This window comes from Populus trichocarpa, chromosome 10, assembly GCF_000002775.5.
Source record: "Populus trichocarpa isolate Nisqually-1 chromosome 10, P.trichocarpa_v4.1, whole genome shotgun sequence".
Taxonomy (NCBI): domain Eukaryota; kingdom Viridiplantae; phylum Streptophyta; class Magnoliopsida; order Malpighiales; family Salicaceae; genus Populus; species Populus trichocarpa.
In genome coordinates this window covers 14,406,313-14,421,115 of record NC_037294.2, presented here as the reverse complement: position 1 = coordinate 14,421,115, position 14,803 = coordinate 14,406,313, and the positions used below count along the sequence as shown (strand labels likewise).

The 14,803-nt window shown below is 33.5% G+C and overlaps 1 protein-coding gene across 17 annotated transcripts; it reads right to left on the bottom strand.

Moving 5' to 3' along the window:
• Positions 1-3,705: 3,705 nt before the first annotated feature.
• Positions 3,706-13,154, bottom strand: LOC7489356 (uncharacterized). 17 transcript variants are annotated; one of them, XR_002984001.2, is made up of 17 exons: positions 12,617-13,154; positions 10,878-12,040; positions 10,574-10,755; positions 9,830-10,032; positions 9,616-9,684; positions 9,406-9,478; positions 8,650-8,806; positions 8,255-8,546; positions 8,041-8,155; positions 7,709-7,872; positions 7,489-7,563; positions 7,209-7,389; positions 6,977-7,066; positions 6,492-6,552; positions 6,206-6,257; positions 6,057-6,090; positions 3,706-4,028 (listed from the first exon to the last, which is right to left on the bottom strand). XR_002984001.2 is itself a non-coding variant. In XM_024609660.2 (15 exons), exons 1-14 carry the CDS (start codon positions 12,941-12,943, stop codon positions 6,509-6,511), a joined length of 3,135 nt encoding a protein of 1,044 aa, XP_024465428.2. In that variant the 5' UTR covers positions 12,944-13,154; the 3' UTR covers positions 4,879-6,292; positions 6,492-6,508. The 17 variants fall into 17 exon arrangements, 5 of the variants coding, with proteins under 5 accessions (XP_024465428.2, XP_024465427.2, XP_024465426.2 ...); XR_008060264.1 differs by having other exon boundaries at positions 6,206-6,552; XR_002984005.2 differs by lacking the exon at positions 3,706-4,028 and having other exon boundaries at positions 4,879-6,090; positions 6,206-6,292; positions 6,492-6,557.
• Positions 13,155-14,803: the final 1,649 nt, after the last annotated feature.

The following is a 14,803-nucleotide window of genomic DNA, read 5'->3' as shown; positions in this document are numbered from 1 at the left end:
TTCAGTCGTGCTTATATTTGACGAGGAGAAACATAAAGCCACTGAAGTAGCAAGTTACACTAATCTCGTAATATAATTAAGTTTCTTAAACTCGAATACATGCTTGATCTAAATTACATTTTGATAGTCCAGATATTGCTAACAACTTCAAACGCACGGTTTTGTTTTAAAATAAATTAAGTTTGAAACTCACGGTATCGAATTTCAAGACATTTTCAAAAAAAAAAAAAAATCACGACGATATGAAGAACAAATTGAATCAGATACCATAAGATTTTCTTATCGAAGCATTCTTCTCATTCCAGACTATATGATGTGGATACATTTCTTTCTAGATAGTCACCTTAACCTCAATTTGTTAAATGAGAAACTAGTCGTGTTTTTGAGAGATAAAACTAGATTATTCACCTATATTATATATTATCATTATGTAGATTAAGTTAAATTTTTCTTGAACAAAAAAATAAAGATTTAAATGTTGCTAATAATTTTTTTCTAATGAAAAAAAAAAATTATGTGAGTTAACTCGATATGTTATAGTTGATTTACGGATCTAAAAGCAACCCGAATAACCAATATAAACAGAATCTGACTCAAAAAAATTTCAAGATAACCTGTTTTTAATATTAAGATAACAACACAATATATTGACTTGTATCAACCCGGATTAACATGTCAAGTCTGTGACTCAGGTTATAAAACTATATTAATCCTATAAAAAACAAATCAAAATAAATTATTAAACTTTATACTAAATCAATCTAATGTTAAAGGACGAAATTAAAAAAAAAAACTTAAAAAATATATAAATTAACTTGTCAAACTTGCCAACTAGGTCATAAAATCAGGATAACTCAATAAAAAATAAATCAAAACAAATTATAAAATCTAAAAACCCAAGATTTTCTTTTTAATGTTAATAAATTTTCTTAGATGCAATTCATTTTACCCACGGCCAACTTTATTTCATCCTCATTAAAGAAGATGAGGCTTCAAGAATCAAACTCCTTAACACTTCAACACAAGAACTTGTATATTATTTTATTAGTCTCTAGATTTATACTACGTTTCTCAACCGTCTAGTGCCAATTCCACTAAGATCAGGACGTTATTCAACCTGTTTGAGAGCCACAATTGATTGTTTATCTTGCTTTGTTTTTTATATACCCCTCTTTCTCACAAAGATGTTGAAGATTGATCTTCAATCGAGATAGAACCTGCTTTCTCGCTCCAAGTAAATGAGTGCTCGCCTTGTAATGGGCTATAGTACTCTCTTTTTTACCTGAGAAGTACGGGAATTTGTTTTAATCAAGTACACATTATGTGTAATACCACGTCAAGATTGTGTCCACGTTCCAGCCACGTGAATAAAAGTCATTGTTTTCCTCGACATGCATTTGAGGGAATGAATTCCCCCCTAAAAATATGTCAACACAGATCAAAAACCAAAATATTGACAAGCGAAAACCCGAGGGCATACTCCACGTGGCATAAATTGCAAATGCAAGGGCATATTCCACATGGCATAAATAGCAATTGCAAGGGCATGATCGAGGTCATGAATTAAGAAGACTTCGAGTGTGTTTGGTATTGTAGTAATTATTGTGGTTGTGGTTTGAAAAAAATTATTTTATAAAAAGTACTTTTAGTTAAGTTTAGTTTGAAAAAATAGGTGTTTGGTTAAAACTGTGGTTAAAATTAAGGTTGAAGAAAAAATAGTTTTAATGTGTTTGGTTAAAAAAATGCTTTTTAAATTGAGGTTATAAAATAATTTAATATATATATATATATATATATATATATATATATATATATATTAATGGTTTTTAATTTAAATATTGTAGATTTAACTATTGATATTACAACGTGAAATAAATTATACTTTATATAAAAAAAATTTATTGCTCCATTAAACTATCTACAATTTTATTACATACAAAATTCATCCAACAAGAACTACAGTTTCGATGATTTTTAGAGCGTGCAATAAAATTAGATAAAATATTATCATGAATAAAATTGAGATGACAGTACGAATAAATTTAATTCAACTTAAACTAATTTTTTTATTTAAAAATAAAAATTACTATCACATTCACGTGAGTAATGCGAGTGAAATCAATTAAATGCACTGGTTTTTCAAAAAAAAAAAACTGTTAACTGGTTTTTCAAAAAAAAAAAAAACTGTTTAAGTGAACAGTGCGAGTGAATTAAAATTCACTCGCACTGTTGGAGGGATGCTGCATGGTGCAGCCGTGAGAAGCAGGTTTTTCGATTTTCATGCGTTTCAAACGCATAACGTGGTGGGACCCATGAATAGAAATTTATGTTTTATTTTAATTAAATGTTGTTGCGTCTGCGTTTTAAACAAAACACAGACGCAACAACATAGACAAACACGCTCTTCAGCAGCAAACCACTGCTGCAAGAAACTATGGAAATAAGTTTCCTCCAACTACTGCAGACCTAATAGTTTGTGGAGTACTTTTCTTGCAGAGGTAAGAAAACTATCAAAATCAAACAATCTTTATCTAATGCACCCTTGCATTATTATCATCAGAAAAGCAATGAAGCACTTTTCTTGTACATTGTCTCTTGATTCTACTCATTCATACCACGGGATGGAATCGCATATAAATTTAACTTCGTAAAAGAGGAGGCGAGTGACATCAGAAAACATAATCAATGACCTAGGATCCATTTTGTATAGTTATGGCTGATATGATTTTTGAAAAATGTTTGATAATAGGTATTATGTAACCCGAAACATTAGCTAAACAAATTGAAAGAAATCATTTCATGTTATCATACTCAGGAACAAACAAGGAGCTAACAATATTCACTTTGCAGGAAACAAACGCCTAGATTTTTTTTTCTTCTGTGAACACAAGGAAAAACAAACCGTTCTAGAAATTGCATTCATTTCATAGCCTCTGTCATTTTGGCGATAGATGGCAAAGCTTAAAAGAAACCGTTTTAGGAATTTTGATGTGAAACATAAAACGATGCGCTTAATGTACTGAAAAACGTGATATACGTGATGTCAGTGTAATTATATGTTACAATTTGTTTTTAACAAAAGTAAGAAATTAAATTACATTAAAATAAAATAATGTCAGTGTAATTAATTCTTTTCTTATTAATCTATTTTCCTTAAAAAAGCTTTTTTTTTTAAATCAAAAAAATAAAAATAAAAATAAATGAAGAAGGATAAAAAAGATAATCTTTACAATCAAAACCATTGAGCATTATTTTGGAATTTATTTTGTACCAGAAAATTTATTTGAAAAAAAAACCTAAATAAAAAACCATATATAACCCCGAACTAACTTAAAAAATAAAAATCATCCCAAATAAAAAAAACAATCCCAAAATCTAATTTTTTTCAAAATACTTAAAACGGATAAAAAAAAGCCCCACACCGAAACTCGTCATCCAATCATACCAACTAACACCAGGATAAAAAAAATTTATTGACGAAACGTGGGCAATCAACAATTTCCTCTCCCCTGTTTGCCATCGAATATTGCTTTTATCTATCAAACTCAACAACTAAAACATTAACAAAATAAACTTCTGAATAAAAAACTAAAATGCTAAAACTAAAAGGGCCAAAACAGAAGTCAACATAGAATACATGGATAGCACTTTTTCAAGCAAGTTTTAGAAAAGACCTATTTTTGTTTTTGATTTTCAATTTGACCATTTTTCTTTTAATTATATATTTATGCCTCTATTCAAGCCCAGTAATCTAATCAAAATCTTTAATACTAAAAAATGTGCAAATAGATGACAGTCAACTCAAAAAACACCATAATAAGCACATGCAATGATACCTTAAAAAAAAAAGTCTGTTAAACGAAAAAAAAAACTATTGTAATCCCCAGTAAACACTAAAAGCGTGTATAGTGCAACGATATACAGAAAAACCATCAAGCCTTTCAGTTTATTTTGTAATTTGTAATGATAATTCACAGTGCCATACTCAAGAAGCTGGTTGCAAACGTCGTCAAAACATCATCTTTAAGCTATAAATGCGAGAACGAGCATCAGAATATCAGAAAGCTTGAAAAACATGCTGACAAATCTAAAAGAACGTAGAAGTTAACATTTTTTTATCACTAGTCTCATAAAATGACTTTTCAATTAGATTCTGATCTTGAGGTTGAGTTTGAATGTGGAATTATTCCTTGAATCACCCACTACAAGATGTTAAAAGTTCAAAACAGAACACAAATGTCAATTATAGGTAATGCTTACACGGGCTATTTAATCTTTTTTCAAATAATTGTTCCACGGGGGTCAGCATCAAAATGGACTTGAAGCACAATACACATCAGTCCAGCAATTCAGCACGTCATTATTGAAACCAATTTGAAGGCAGAATGAGGAGACCAAGTTTTCTTTAACATGTTTGCAGGGCAATCATACAGCACAAGCACGTGACTAGGCAATTCATAGAAACAAACGGAAATGGAAACCCAGTAATGCCTAAAGTTAACTGACATCAAATAAGAATCGCATGTCCTGCATTTTTTTCTATTGAAATAGTGACGCTAAATATGGAGAATATTTACTTTAATAAACTAGGTCTTCAGACATTGTCCCTCAACTTCGCCCTGAGCCCTGAATGGCAAACAATCCGTACACAAATTCAATACAATGAACTCCCTACTTCCATGTTGTGCAAATTTTAGCTCCCCAGCACGTTTACCATCAATATCAGATCCTGATGTTTAGTAGAAGACTCCAACCTGCCTTAAATTAAATTATATTTTGTGTATTGCCATTTCAATTGGCAGATCACCATGAGACAAGGCATCAAGTATCTGGGACTAATTTCAATTTTGCCAAAAAGAACATATCATCTCTATATAATTGAAAAAGAAAAGGAAAAGAACCCATCCGATTAAAACACATGAAAAAATAGCAACATCATCATTTATGTTGACATCAATATTCAAATCTACATTTTAATCTCACTATCATTACTTTCTCTTTCCCTCTCCATCCCCTGTTTATCTATTCTACACCCAAACCTAGACCTAGAACAATCCTTGTAGCCATACTCAATTGGGAAACTGAATACAGATCTCATGTTGTTAAGGTCATAGATCATGACGGTAGATGAAAGCCTTGGAACTTGACATTATCATTGGACCACATATTGCCAAGCCTCTCCCTTTGTGCACAAAATAAAAAATCAATAAACTTGAAGGCCTGTAGCTTGTACAATACTTCTCCAAACAACCTACTTTCCTGACAACGTGTCCAAACACAAAACGCTCTCTTGCTAAATGTAAATGTCGACACGTGATGTCAGAGTAGGCTATGAAAGACAAACAGCTCAACTTCTTCCAATCCATAGTTACCAGTCATGGTTGAGGCTCACAGAAAAATATTTGGGTCTAATGCCACATGAGCTTGACAGATGTCTAAAACATCATCTCAAATGACAATGATAGATGGGGACTAAAAAGGGCACAAAATGAAAGTTGATGACTGCATGTATCGGTTTTTTTTTTTGCAAGGATTATATTGCCATTTAGAGATAAAAAAACCAATTGGGTCAAACTTCACCTAATAGTGACTATGGGTTTCGGTGATCACATCCATCACAAGAGGGTTTCAATTTTCAAACAAATGAAATTAACACAGATAACTTGTTAAAACGTAGAGGAAAGTTATCCAGCTACTCAGAAACATGTTACTTGGTCTATATTAAACTATAATTTTATCATTGTTAGGTCAGACTTGTAAAAAAAGTGTCAACAAGTTCAACTAGATTTCCTATTTCAAGTGCAGTTTTGACTGAAGCTTATGCTTCACAATAGTATTTCGTCACATCCTATGTTCTATATTCAAGTAACTAATAAGACTTTGATAAGAGAAATACCGACTACCACATAAGAGGCAATGCATGAATCTTATGAAGCATCTGTGACAGACACTATACCAACATTAGAGATCAAAATTCAAGAAACCTAAATATCAAATATTTAGAATTTTTAAAAATGTACTAATCTTGGGTAACCAATTTGTTTTCAGATACTTACCAGAGCTGCAAATGGATGAGATAAGAGAAGAGCCCTAAAAAGCACAGGAAGCAATGTTGATACATTAGTATTTCAAATTGAATACAACATGTTCCCCCAATAGTCCATTTAAGGAGAAAAGTATCAAATCTAAAAAATGAATTACTTACTAAAAATTACTTTCACTTCAAGTTTGCAGCGGCACATCTCCAGAACAAGTGCCTCCAGAATGACAGGCCATGGATCAGATGCATTCACTAAGTTAGAACATATATTAATATTAACCACATAAAAAATATGAACAAGGACTCCCTATGAAGTCTAACATGTCTCAAACACAAATACATATTGTGAAACAAAAAAGGATGCCAGATGTAGCAGCACTGCCATCTAAAAAGCATATTTAGCACTTTCAAGGGGTTATCAAATAAGCTCCTAATAAACAAGCTAAGGTACCTTCTCCTGGGAGCCTTTTAAGCATTTAAGCACTGGAAGGATGCCTCAATGCAGGGGAAGACTATCCTGAATGAAAAATTCAATTAGACTCTCAAGGACCAGAAAAATCACATAAAATGGTAAGAGAACATATAGACTGCAAGTATAAAGAAAAAATAATTGAAGCAGTTAGAATGACAGATGTTTTGATATTCAGCACTAAATACAAACTACACAAGTAGAAACTAAAAGTTAGCACAACAGAAAACGAGATTCTTCCTGCCATCTTTAGCAAAGGGTCTCAGAACAAATACAATTACTAACTCGTGGGATAAAAAATATTTCTTCCCTTGTCATGTAACCCACAAATCCAATTGCAGTGACCATGTTCAGAGTAAAAAAAAAAAAAATCCTAGAGAAATAAGAGCAAATATGATAAATTTTCACAATGACCACGATTAAAAATGATTACAAGAGGAAAAAACGCCTTTGGCAAGGTGTCTTACAATAGAACCAGTACACCACTGAAATGAACCCGCCTGTAAAGAGTACTGCTGACCACATATCACCAGTTTTGACTTCAACCATGCCAAAAACTGCTCAAAGCTCAGAGGCCAGAACACATAAGATAAAGATAATGTGCAATGATTAGATATCTGAATGAGTTAGGTCATAATGTACAAAATCTAGCGCAACAGCATTTCTGGAGTCAGAAAATCAGCAACATGGTTCACTTGCCCGTGATGAATGGGTGAGCTAGTGCTTGATTAACTGTCATCCTCTTCTCAGGATCCAACACAAAAAGTTTTTCTAGAAGATCTTTAAAGTTTGCTAACATCTTTGGATCCTCACCAGGAGAACCCGAAATAATAGATCCAATATCTTTTGCCTTTATGTTCACAATAATCTTTTTCATAATCTGCAGAAGAAAAATATATATCAATCAATTTGAAATTGAACTACCATGAGGTAGAAAAGTTAAGAACAGGTCTGTAAATGGGACGTGCATACAACATACCTTTTTAGTGACAGGATCTTCCTCTGTAGCATGAAAATTCGAATCACGGTCAAAATGTTGGTCAACAAATGCACCCTGCACACATAAGTCAAATCAATATCAGATAAACAATGAACCCCAAATTCATTAACAGATATGCAGACCACCCTGGAGAACAGCTTACACCAAAAGGTTGCCTTTTTGTGAACCACCAACAATGATTATCAGGTGTGAATTTTACCTTCTTAAGCATCTTCTTTGGGAAAGGGCCCTTCAATTCCATGTGGAGTCGTAGCATGTCATTGTTTGTAGAACCAGGAAATAGAACTTTTCCAGTATAAAGCTCATACAAGCAGCAACCAACAGACCACACATCCATTGGATGATCATACGTCAAACCAAGAACTGCAAAGTAAGTCAAAATAAGCAAATACTTTTTCCTATATGGAAATGAAATTTTAGTGTAATAAATGTTAGGCCAATATCTACTTATTTTTTCTGGAGAACATGTCAATATCAATTTATCCAACAACAAGACAGTATCCAAAATAGTAGTTTAACAATGGAGCTTACTTATTTCAGGAGCACGATAAAACCGGCTTACAAGGTATGGTGTAATTTCATTTTTACCAGAAAACATCGCATTACCAAAATCACAAAGCTTCAGCACATTTTTTGCCTCATTTACCTGTGGGAAACGAGAGAAAAGAACAGGTCAGTTAAATAGCAGGTAATCAATGGATAATTAACTAAAGCAAAATAACACAATTGTGGCACTGAAACTTACCAGCATATTATCAGGCTTTATATCACTGTGAAGAACACCACAGTTTCTTAGATGCTTCAGAGCAATAAAAAGCTGCTTTGCATATGCTCTAACAGCAGTTAGTTTAAGGCCAATATCTCGACCAAACTTTTTTAAGACCTCACGCAGGTTCATGTGAAGAGATTCAAAAACTAAACAAAGATGATTTCTATACTTGAAACTTGAAAGAAAACGAACGCAATGACGCTTGTTCTCTGGATCTTGACCTGCTAATTTCTTCAATATTGAAACCTCTGTATCCCCAGCCTTGCGCCTAGAACATAGATGTAGAATCAGTGGCCAGTAAGATAGGTTGCCAAGACAAATATGGATAAGAAAAGGGAGAGCACAATGTTATTTAAAAAATAAATACTAACATTGTTTCATTGTTACGTATAATTTTTATAGCCACTTCTTCAGGTTCATCAATGCCAGCCTTCAGATCCTTCGCACGAACTACTGTAGAAAAGACACCTTTTCCATGAGCAGCAACAATTTCATATCGACCATCAAGTACTTCTCCAAATCGGTAGCCTACATACCAAAAATGATATTAGCATAAATAACTGAAATAACTATTTGAAGAACAATAGCAGCATATTGATCAACCAAATCCATAAATTTTCAAGAACTATAAATGTTTGAGACAAATTGAAGGCATGCCTTGTACTTTCTACTATTGCCTCTGAAATGATGTAAAGTGAAGTCACATCTTCCAGAACAGGAAAAACACAAGCTCTGGATATAAAGGAAAAGAAAATAGAAGAGGAACACTTGAAATATGATGTTAAAGAGACTTCTTTACTGTTCTTTTTTTAGCAACAATGAGAAGTAATAAGAACTGAACTCTTTCTTGTCTCTCACCAAGATAAAAACCAAATATTTTCGATCTCTTACTTTAGAAAAAAAAAAACCACATGATATTTGTAGCTTTATCGAAACCACTAAACAAATAGCTAACATTTTATTGGGATAGAAAAACAATCTGATAAAATAGATTTAAAAAAAGGCCTTTAGCATGAAAAGTCAAGTTCAAAAACATCCGTATCTTTTTAAAAAACAGATTTCTGTATTGGGTTCTCTATTTGAAAAAAGAAGAGATGATCACATATTAGAATACTTAGAATACTTACTATAATACCCTACAGGATCATCCCAATTGTCATGGAGACCACTCCTCACAATTGGCAAACCTTCTCCTTTACCCTGCAGCACATTCAAATCACAAATCCTTGGCATAATTGAGCATGACTATTTTAAGAAACTGCATTATACAACTAACAAAGCAAGTATAAACAGCACAAAAGACAGATAAACAAATTGCAGGAAACAGTGGATCTTACTGATTTACGAACTCCAACAGGCGTCTCTCCAAAAATATCATCACAATATTTTTCATCTGATCTCTCACTCTGTACAAAATAGTAACCAAAAAGAATTGATCAACTCCAATATGATTCAGTAGTAAACGTGCATACACTTCCCACCTATATGAATATTAAGCTTGATTCCCCAAGTAGCTTAAAAAACATGACATTAGAGAAAAAATGGACACACCTTCGGAGAACCTTCTCCAAGCCCTGCAGCACCTGAAGTCCTCTCAGAAGTAACTTGTATTCCATTTTGTGAAGGTGATTTCCCAACAGAAAATAATGTCTCAGCAACATAAACGTCAGCACCATCTGTCCTACCATCGAGAGTTTCTGGAGCAACATTGTCGGTTGCTGCTGAGTTACCAGGACCTTCTAAAGGCTCCTTATCTGGTCCACACAAACAATTTTATTGTTAGAGGAAATTGGCATGAGAAATAAATGATAAATCACAGAAAACAGATAGAAATCAGTTAGTTTAACTATCCATAGGTACTTAACCATGCTCAATATCAATTATGAATCAGCAGAATTTTCATTTAGGATTTTCAACTTAAACACACACATCATCCACCCACCATAGTTGCTTGTGAGATGGCACCAGAATTATTGCATGGATGTAACTCAAATTAACAAGTTAAGCATTTTCTAACAACAAAAACCAGAGTTTTCTAGCCCTAAGATGAGAAATAACACCACATGTAAAAACACATACTCATTGTTTAAGTTGCAAAAATTGCAGGCACTAGTGGAACTCTGAATCGTGTTTCTTGAACTTCAATAAGAAAATTACCAGATCTAAGTGAAACTCATCAAGCAAGCATGTACACCTTGAAAATCATGTTTATATATGATATAACAAACCAAACAGTTTAATGCTGATCTTGAGCTCAAGAGTAAATATAAAACATTACAAGGACAGGGAAAGTACCTTTGTCTGCATCTTCTGATCGAGACTCATTCTGCTGCTGTAAATGCTGATTTCTATATTTTTCAAGAATGGCTTCCCTTCGCTTTCTACTCTCCTCCTTTATTCTATTGAGATCTTCCTCTTCCTGTTCAGCTAATTTTAATGCCATCCTTTTTTCAAAATCATCCTGTTCATCTTCATCTCTGAAGCCAAATATAAAAAACATAATGTTAGGTCCAAAGGTGCCCTACAGATACATATTTTCTTAAGTAAAAAAAATGTTTTCAATTGAAGTAAGCATTTTTATTTTATGTATAAAGAATACCTCTTTAGATTGTCTCTTCCCTGTCCAAAAGAATTGCTGTTGATATTATAGAGTTTTTCTGAATCACTCTTATCCCTAGATTTCTCCCTATCCCTGTCATTTCGCCTCTCCCTTTCCTGTTCGTTCCCACGATCATGGTCCCTAACTCTATCCCTTTCCCTGTACCTATCCCTATCCTTCTCCCTTTCTCTCTCCCTGTCTCTATCTCTGTCACTAGCCCCATGCATATTTTTGTGTTTGCTCAAATCTGTTTCCTGCTGTCTTTTTCTATCTATCTCCTCCACCATGTCCCTACTCCTCCCCTGTTCTTTCTCCCTCCTCCTTTCCCAGTCTACCTCCCCATATTGATCCTTCTCCCTTCTATGGTCGCTTTTCCTACTCCTCTCATGTTCCATCTCCCTTCTTCTCTGGAAGCTTTCCCTGCTCCTCTCATGTTCCATCCCCCTTCTCCTAACCCGATCCACCTCCCTCTCCCTGCATCTCTCTTGTTCCTTCTCTCTTCGTTGTTCCCTCTCCTTGCTCCTCTCTCTATCCTGTGAATTCTTGTTGTGATACCGATCCTCTCCATCAAAAGACTTGTTGTAACTAACACTGCTTTCCCTATCCACATTTCTCACTGAATCTCTACTGCCATGTCGCAGAACCCTGCTGTTTCGAGACATTCTTTCACCATCAGAGTCATAATCAACCCTGTCATGGTGTCTTTTTCTTGTCAAAAGATCCTTGTATTCAATAAGGCTACGAGAACGCGATCTCTCCCTAACTAGATCTCGTGACATTGATCTACTCCTAGAATGAATCTCATAATGGTACCTTTCACGCGAAGGTGATTGTGCCCTCTTATGCCTATTCTCACTGCTTTCAGAAGATGATGACTTTCTCCAATCCCTTAATTTGCTATCATCACCCTCAGTTGTAATATCCAGGTTACTTTTTTGCTTGTTACTTCCCTTTGAAGGGGACCTAGATTCCACATGCCTCTTCTTATCATCTTTATGGTATTCACGACCTAAATTACCATTGGCAAGATCCTCTGAGTCAATTTTAGAAACTAGCTCATCTCGAAGCTCAGCCCTAGAATCTCTTCGAAGGCAGACCTCATTGTCAAACTGATCAACAACTGGATGATTATTCACAAAACCAATGTCACTCTTGTCAAATCCCTGCCATAAAATATATGAATAAAATTAAGTAACACAAACTTGCAACATGACAAGCAGTGTGAATAATTATTAAAGGAAGAAAACACATGTGGCGAGTATGCAGTAAAAAAACATAAATGATGAGAATAACAACTTCTTACGAATGAATATAAAGCCACCAGTTCTCCATTGAAACGCCTAGAGGAAACTTCTTTCTTTTTGCAATGCACACATGTTCGTGTTTGTAGTGCAAGCAGGTTCTTACATATGTGTATGGAACATTCTCTATAAAACTCTCACCAACCAAAAATTCATCACATATTCCAAAAATCAAAACAAGCATCCGTTTGGCCGCTGAGAAAAGCATAAAAAAAACATTTTCATTCAGAAACTCAAATTTTCAAAAACAGAGGAAAGTCCCAGAAGGCAAGCAATTATCAAATTTTTGTAGCTATAAAACGTAGTATAAAAAAAGAATTGAAATTTAAGATTCCACATTTTGTTATATTTCTCAGCGACCAAACAAGAAGCAAAACAAGGCAAAAGAGTAACAGTTTGCATAAAAAATAGAGATAAAAGAGGGCAAACAGAACACACCAGATTTTGAGAATCTGGTACTTCTTCATGCAATTCATTGGCCTCGACATCGACGCCACCAGAACCTTCCTCCTCAAGGATCTCCCCTTCCTCCACGTCATCATTATCAGCTCCATTACTATTCGCAACAGGAACCGGAGGAGGAAGAGTAGCAGGAACGATGTCTTCACCGCCTTGTTTTGTATCCTCTCCGTGCTTCTTGCTACGGCAGTGGCGATGTCGGTGGTGATGGTGACGATGTTTGTGGCGTTTCGAGGACTTCTCCGCCTCGTCATCGGAGGAAGATCGTCGGTGCTTGCGATGAGAGGCATCGGAATCGCTGGCCATTGTTTGGTGTTGGAAATGCTGCAGCGACCTAGGTTAGGGTTAGGGTTTTGTTGAATTAGGGATTAAATTATTTGTTCGGAGAGGGAGGTCGAGAGAATGAAAAGAGGGTGAATTTTGAAACACGGTAATTTGGTAGCGTAAGTTAATTGAAGAGGAGGGGAGGTGGTGGTGGTGTTGCGCTGGCGGGGTATCTATCCTTTCCAAATTTGGAGGGCGGGGCGAGTGCCTAATAGCGTGTGCGCGGTGGACATCGTCAGCAGATTAAGCCCATTAGCCCATTTATTATGCTGTTGTCTCGCTTTTTTCGTCCCTTTCGATCATGGGATATGCAAGAAGTTCATTGGAGATTCCACATAAAGCAGTTCTACCAGTTGTAATTATTTCATTCTGGCATTTTTTTTAATGGTTAAAAATCATTTTTATACTTGACCAACAAGTAAGTCCTTTTTTTCCGTAAAACAAAATTTATATTAATTAAATCATTTTTAAAGCGGAAATGTGATACAACAGAGGCAGTGTACAAATTTTCCTTCATTTTCTAGGGGCACGGACTAGATGCATCAAATGCCCAGGGGGTAAAAATTCATAGACCTATGGAATGCAAAGAAGTTTTCTCTGGGTCCGGAAAATGTAATCCCATGCTATTTGAATGGAAGCAGTTATATTTTGCGTTATAATATATTTTATAAAATGTTTTTAAAATTATTTTTTGTATGAAAAAAATTAAATTATTATTTTTTTAGTTATTTTTTCATGTTTTTAATGTATTAACATTAAAAATTAAAATAAATATATAAAATACACGCTAGCCCTATTGCTTCAAATAAAAAACAATTAGATCATCAATCAACATTACATCGTAGATTGGATTATCTTTTCTAGTCTTAAAAAAATTAAGACGTTAAAAGTAAAATACAATGCATGCCAGACAGAATATTTTTAAAATATTAAAATAGTAATATAATAAACAATATATTTTAAAAAAAATATCCAAACACGACACTTTAGATTAACCTAACTTTACCAAGGTTAACATATAAAACTTGCATTCCAGGATACGAGATCATAAGAGCCCCTTGAAACATAAATCAAAATAAATTAGAAAGCTATGTTCTAATCAACCAAATATTAGAGGCCGAAAATGAAAACAACATTTAAAAAAAAAGACCAAAAAAGAAGAGATATCTAGGCAATTAATCTAACTTAATTCTAAAACATTTTTTTAAAAAAAAAATTTAATAAAAACTGATAAATAAAAAAACTCGAGAAAACTAAGGTTATTTTCAAAATTAATGAAGCATCCTATAAAACAAATAAAAAATTTAGCAAAGCTCAATATCCAATTAAATTAAATGATAAATGATGAAACTGGAAAAAAAAAAAAGCTTAAAAAAGAAGAAGAAAAGCAATAAACATGAACGAATATCTTAAATCCAGGTTAATCTCTCAAAATTACAACTCGTGAATCTCAAACATGTACTCAATCAAGAAACTTAATTCTCAATCAATTTAATGTTGAATGATGGAATCGGAAAAAAAAAAACATCAAGTTAAAAAAAAATCAAAGTAAAAAAATAGTAGTCAAGAGAATGGGGATAAAATCCTATACAAAAAAAAAATAGAGGATGAAATCATAAAAAAAATTGTTTTTATAAAAACATTTCAAATAGAACAAATAACAATGAAAAGAATGAAAGTCAAACCTGTCATATAAAAAAATTAATAATGATGAAATTGAAAACATATTTCAATTTTATAAATTAATTTTAAAAAATACCAATTAAAAGTACAAAGATCAAATATAAAGGAAAACATAAATTAAATGGCTGTTATGAAAATTTGAAAGGTCACGCGCAAAAA

Coding starts and splice junctions, on each gene's coding strand:
- LOC7489356 (XM_024609658.2), bottom strand. CDS start 12,943: ATGGCCAGCGATTCCGATGCCTCTCATCGCAAGCACCGACGATCTTCC. Junction 10,756..10,877: donor GGAAGAGACAATCTAAAGAG/GTATTCTTTATA, acceptor ATTTGGCTTCAG/AGATGAAGATGAACAGGATG. Junction 8,156..8,254: donor TAAAGCCTGATAATATGCTG/GTAAGTTTCAGT, acceptor CGTTTCCCACAG/GTAAATGAGGCAAAAAATGT.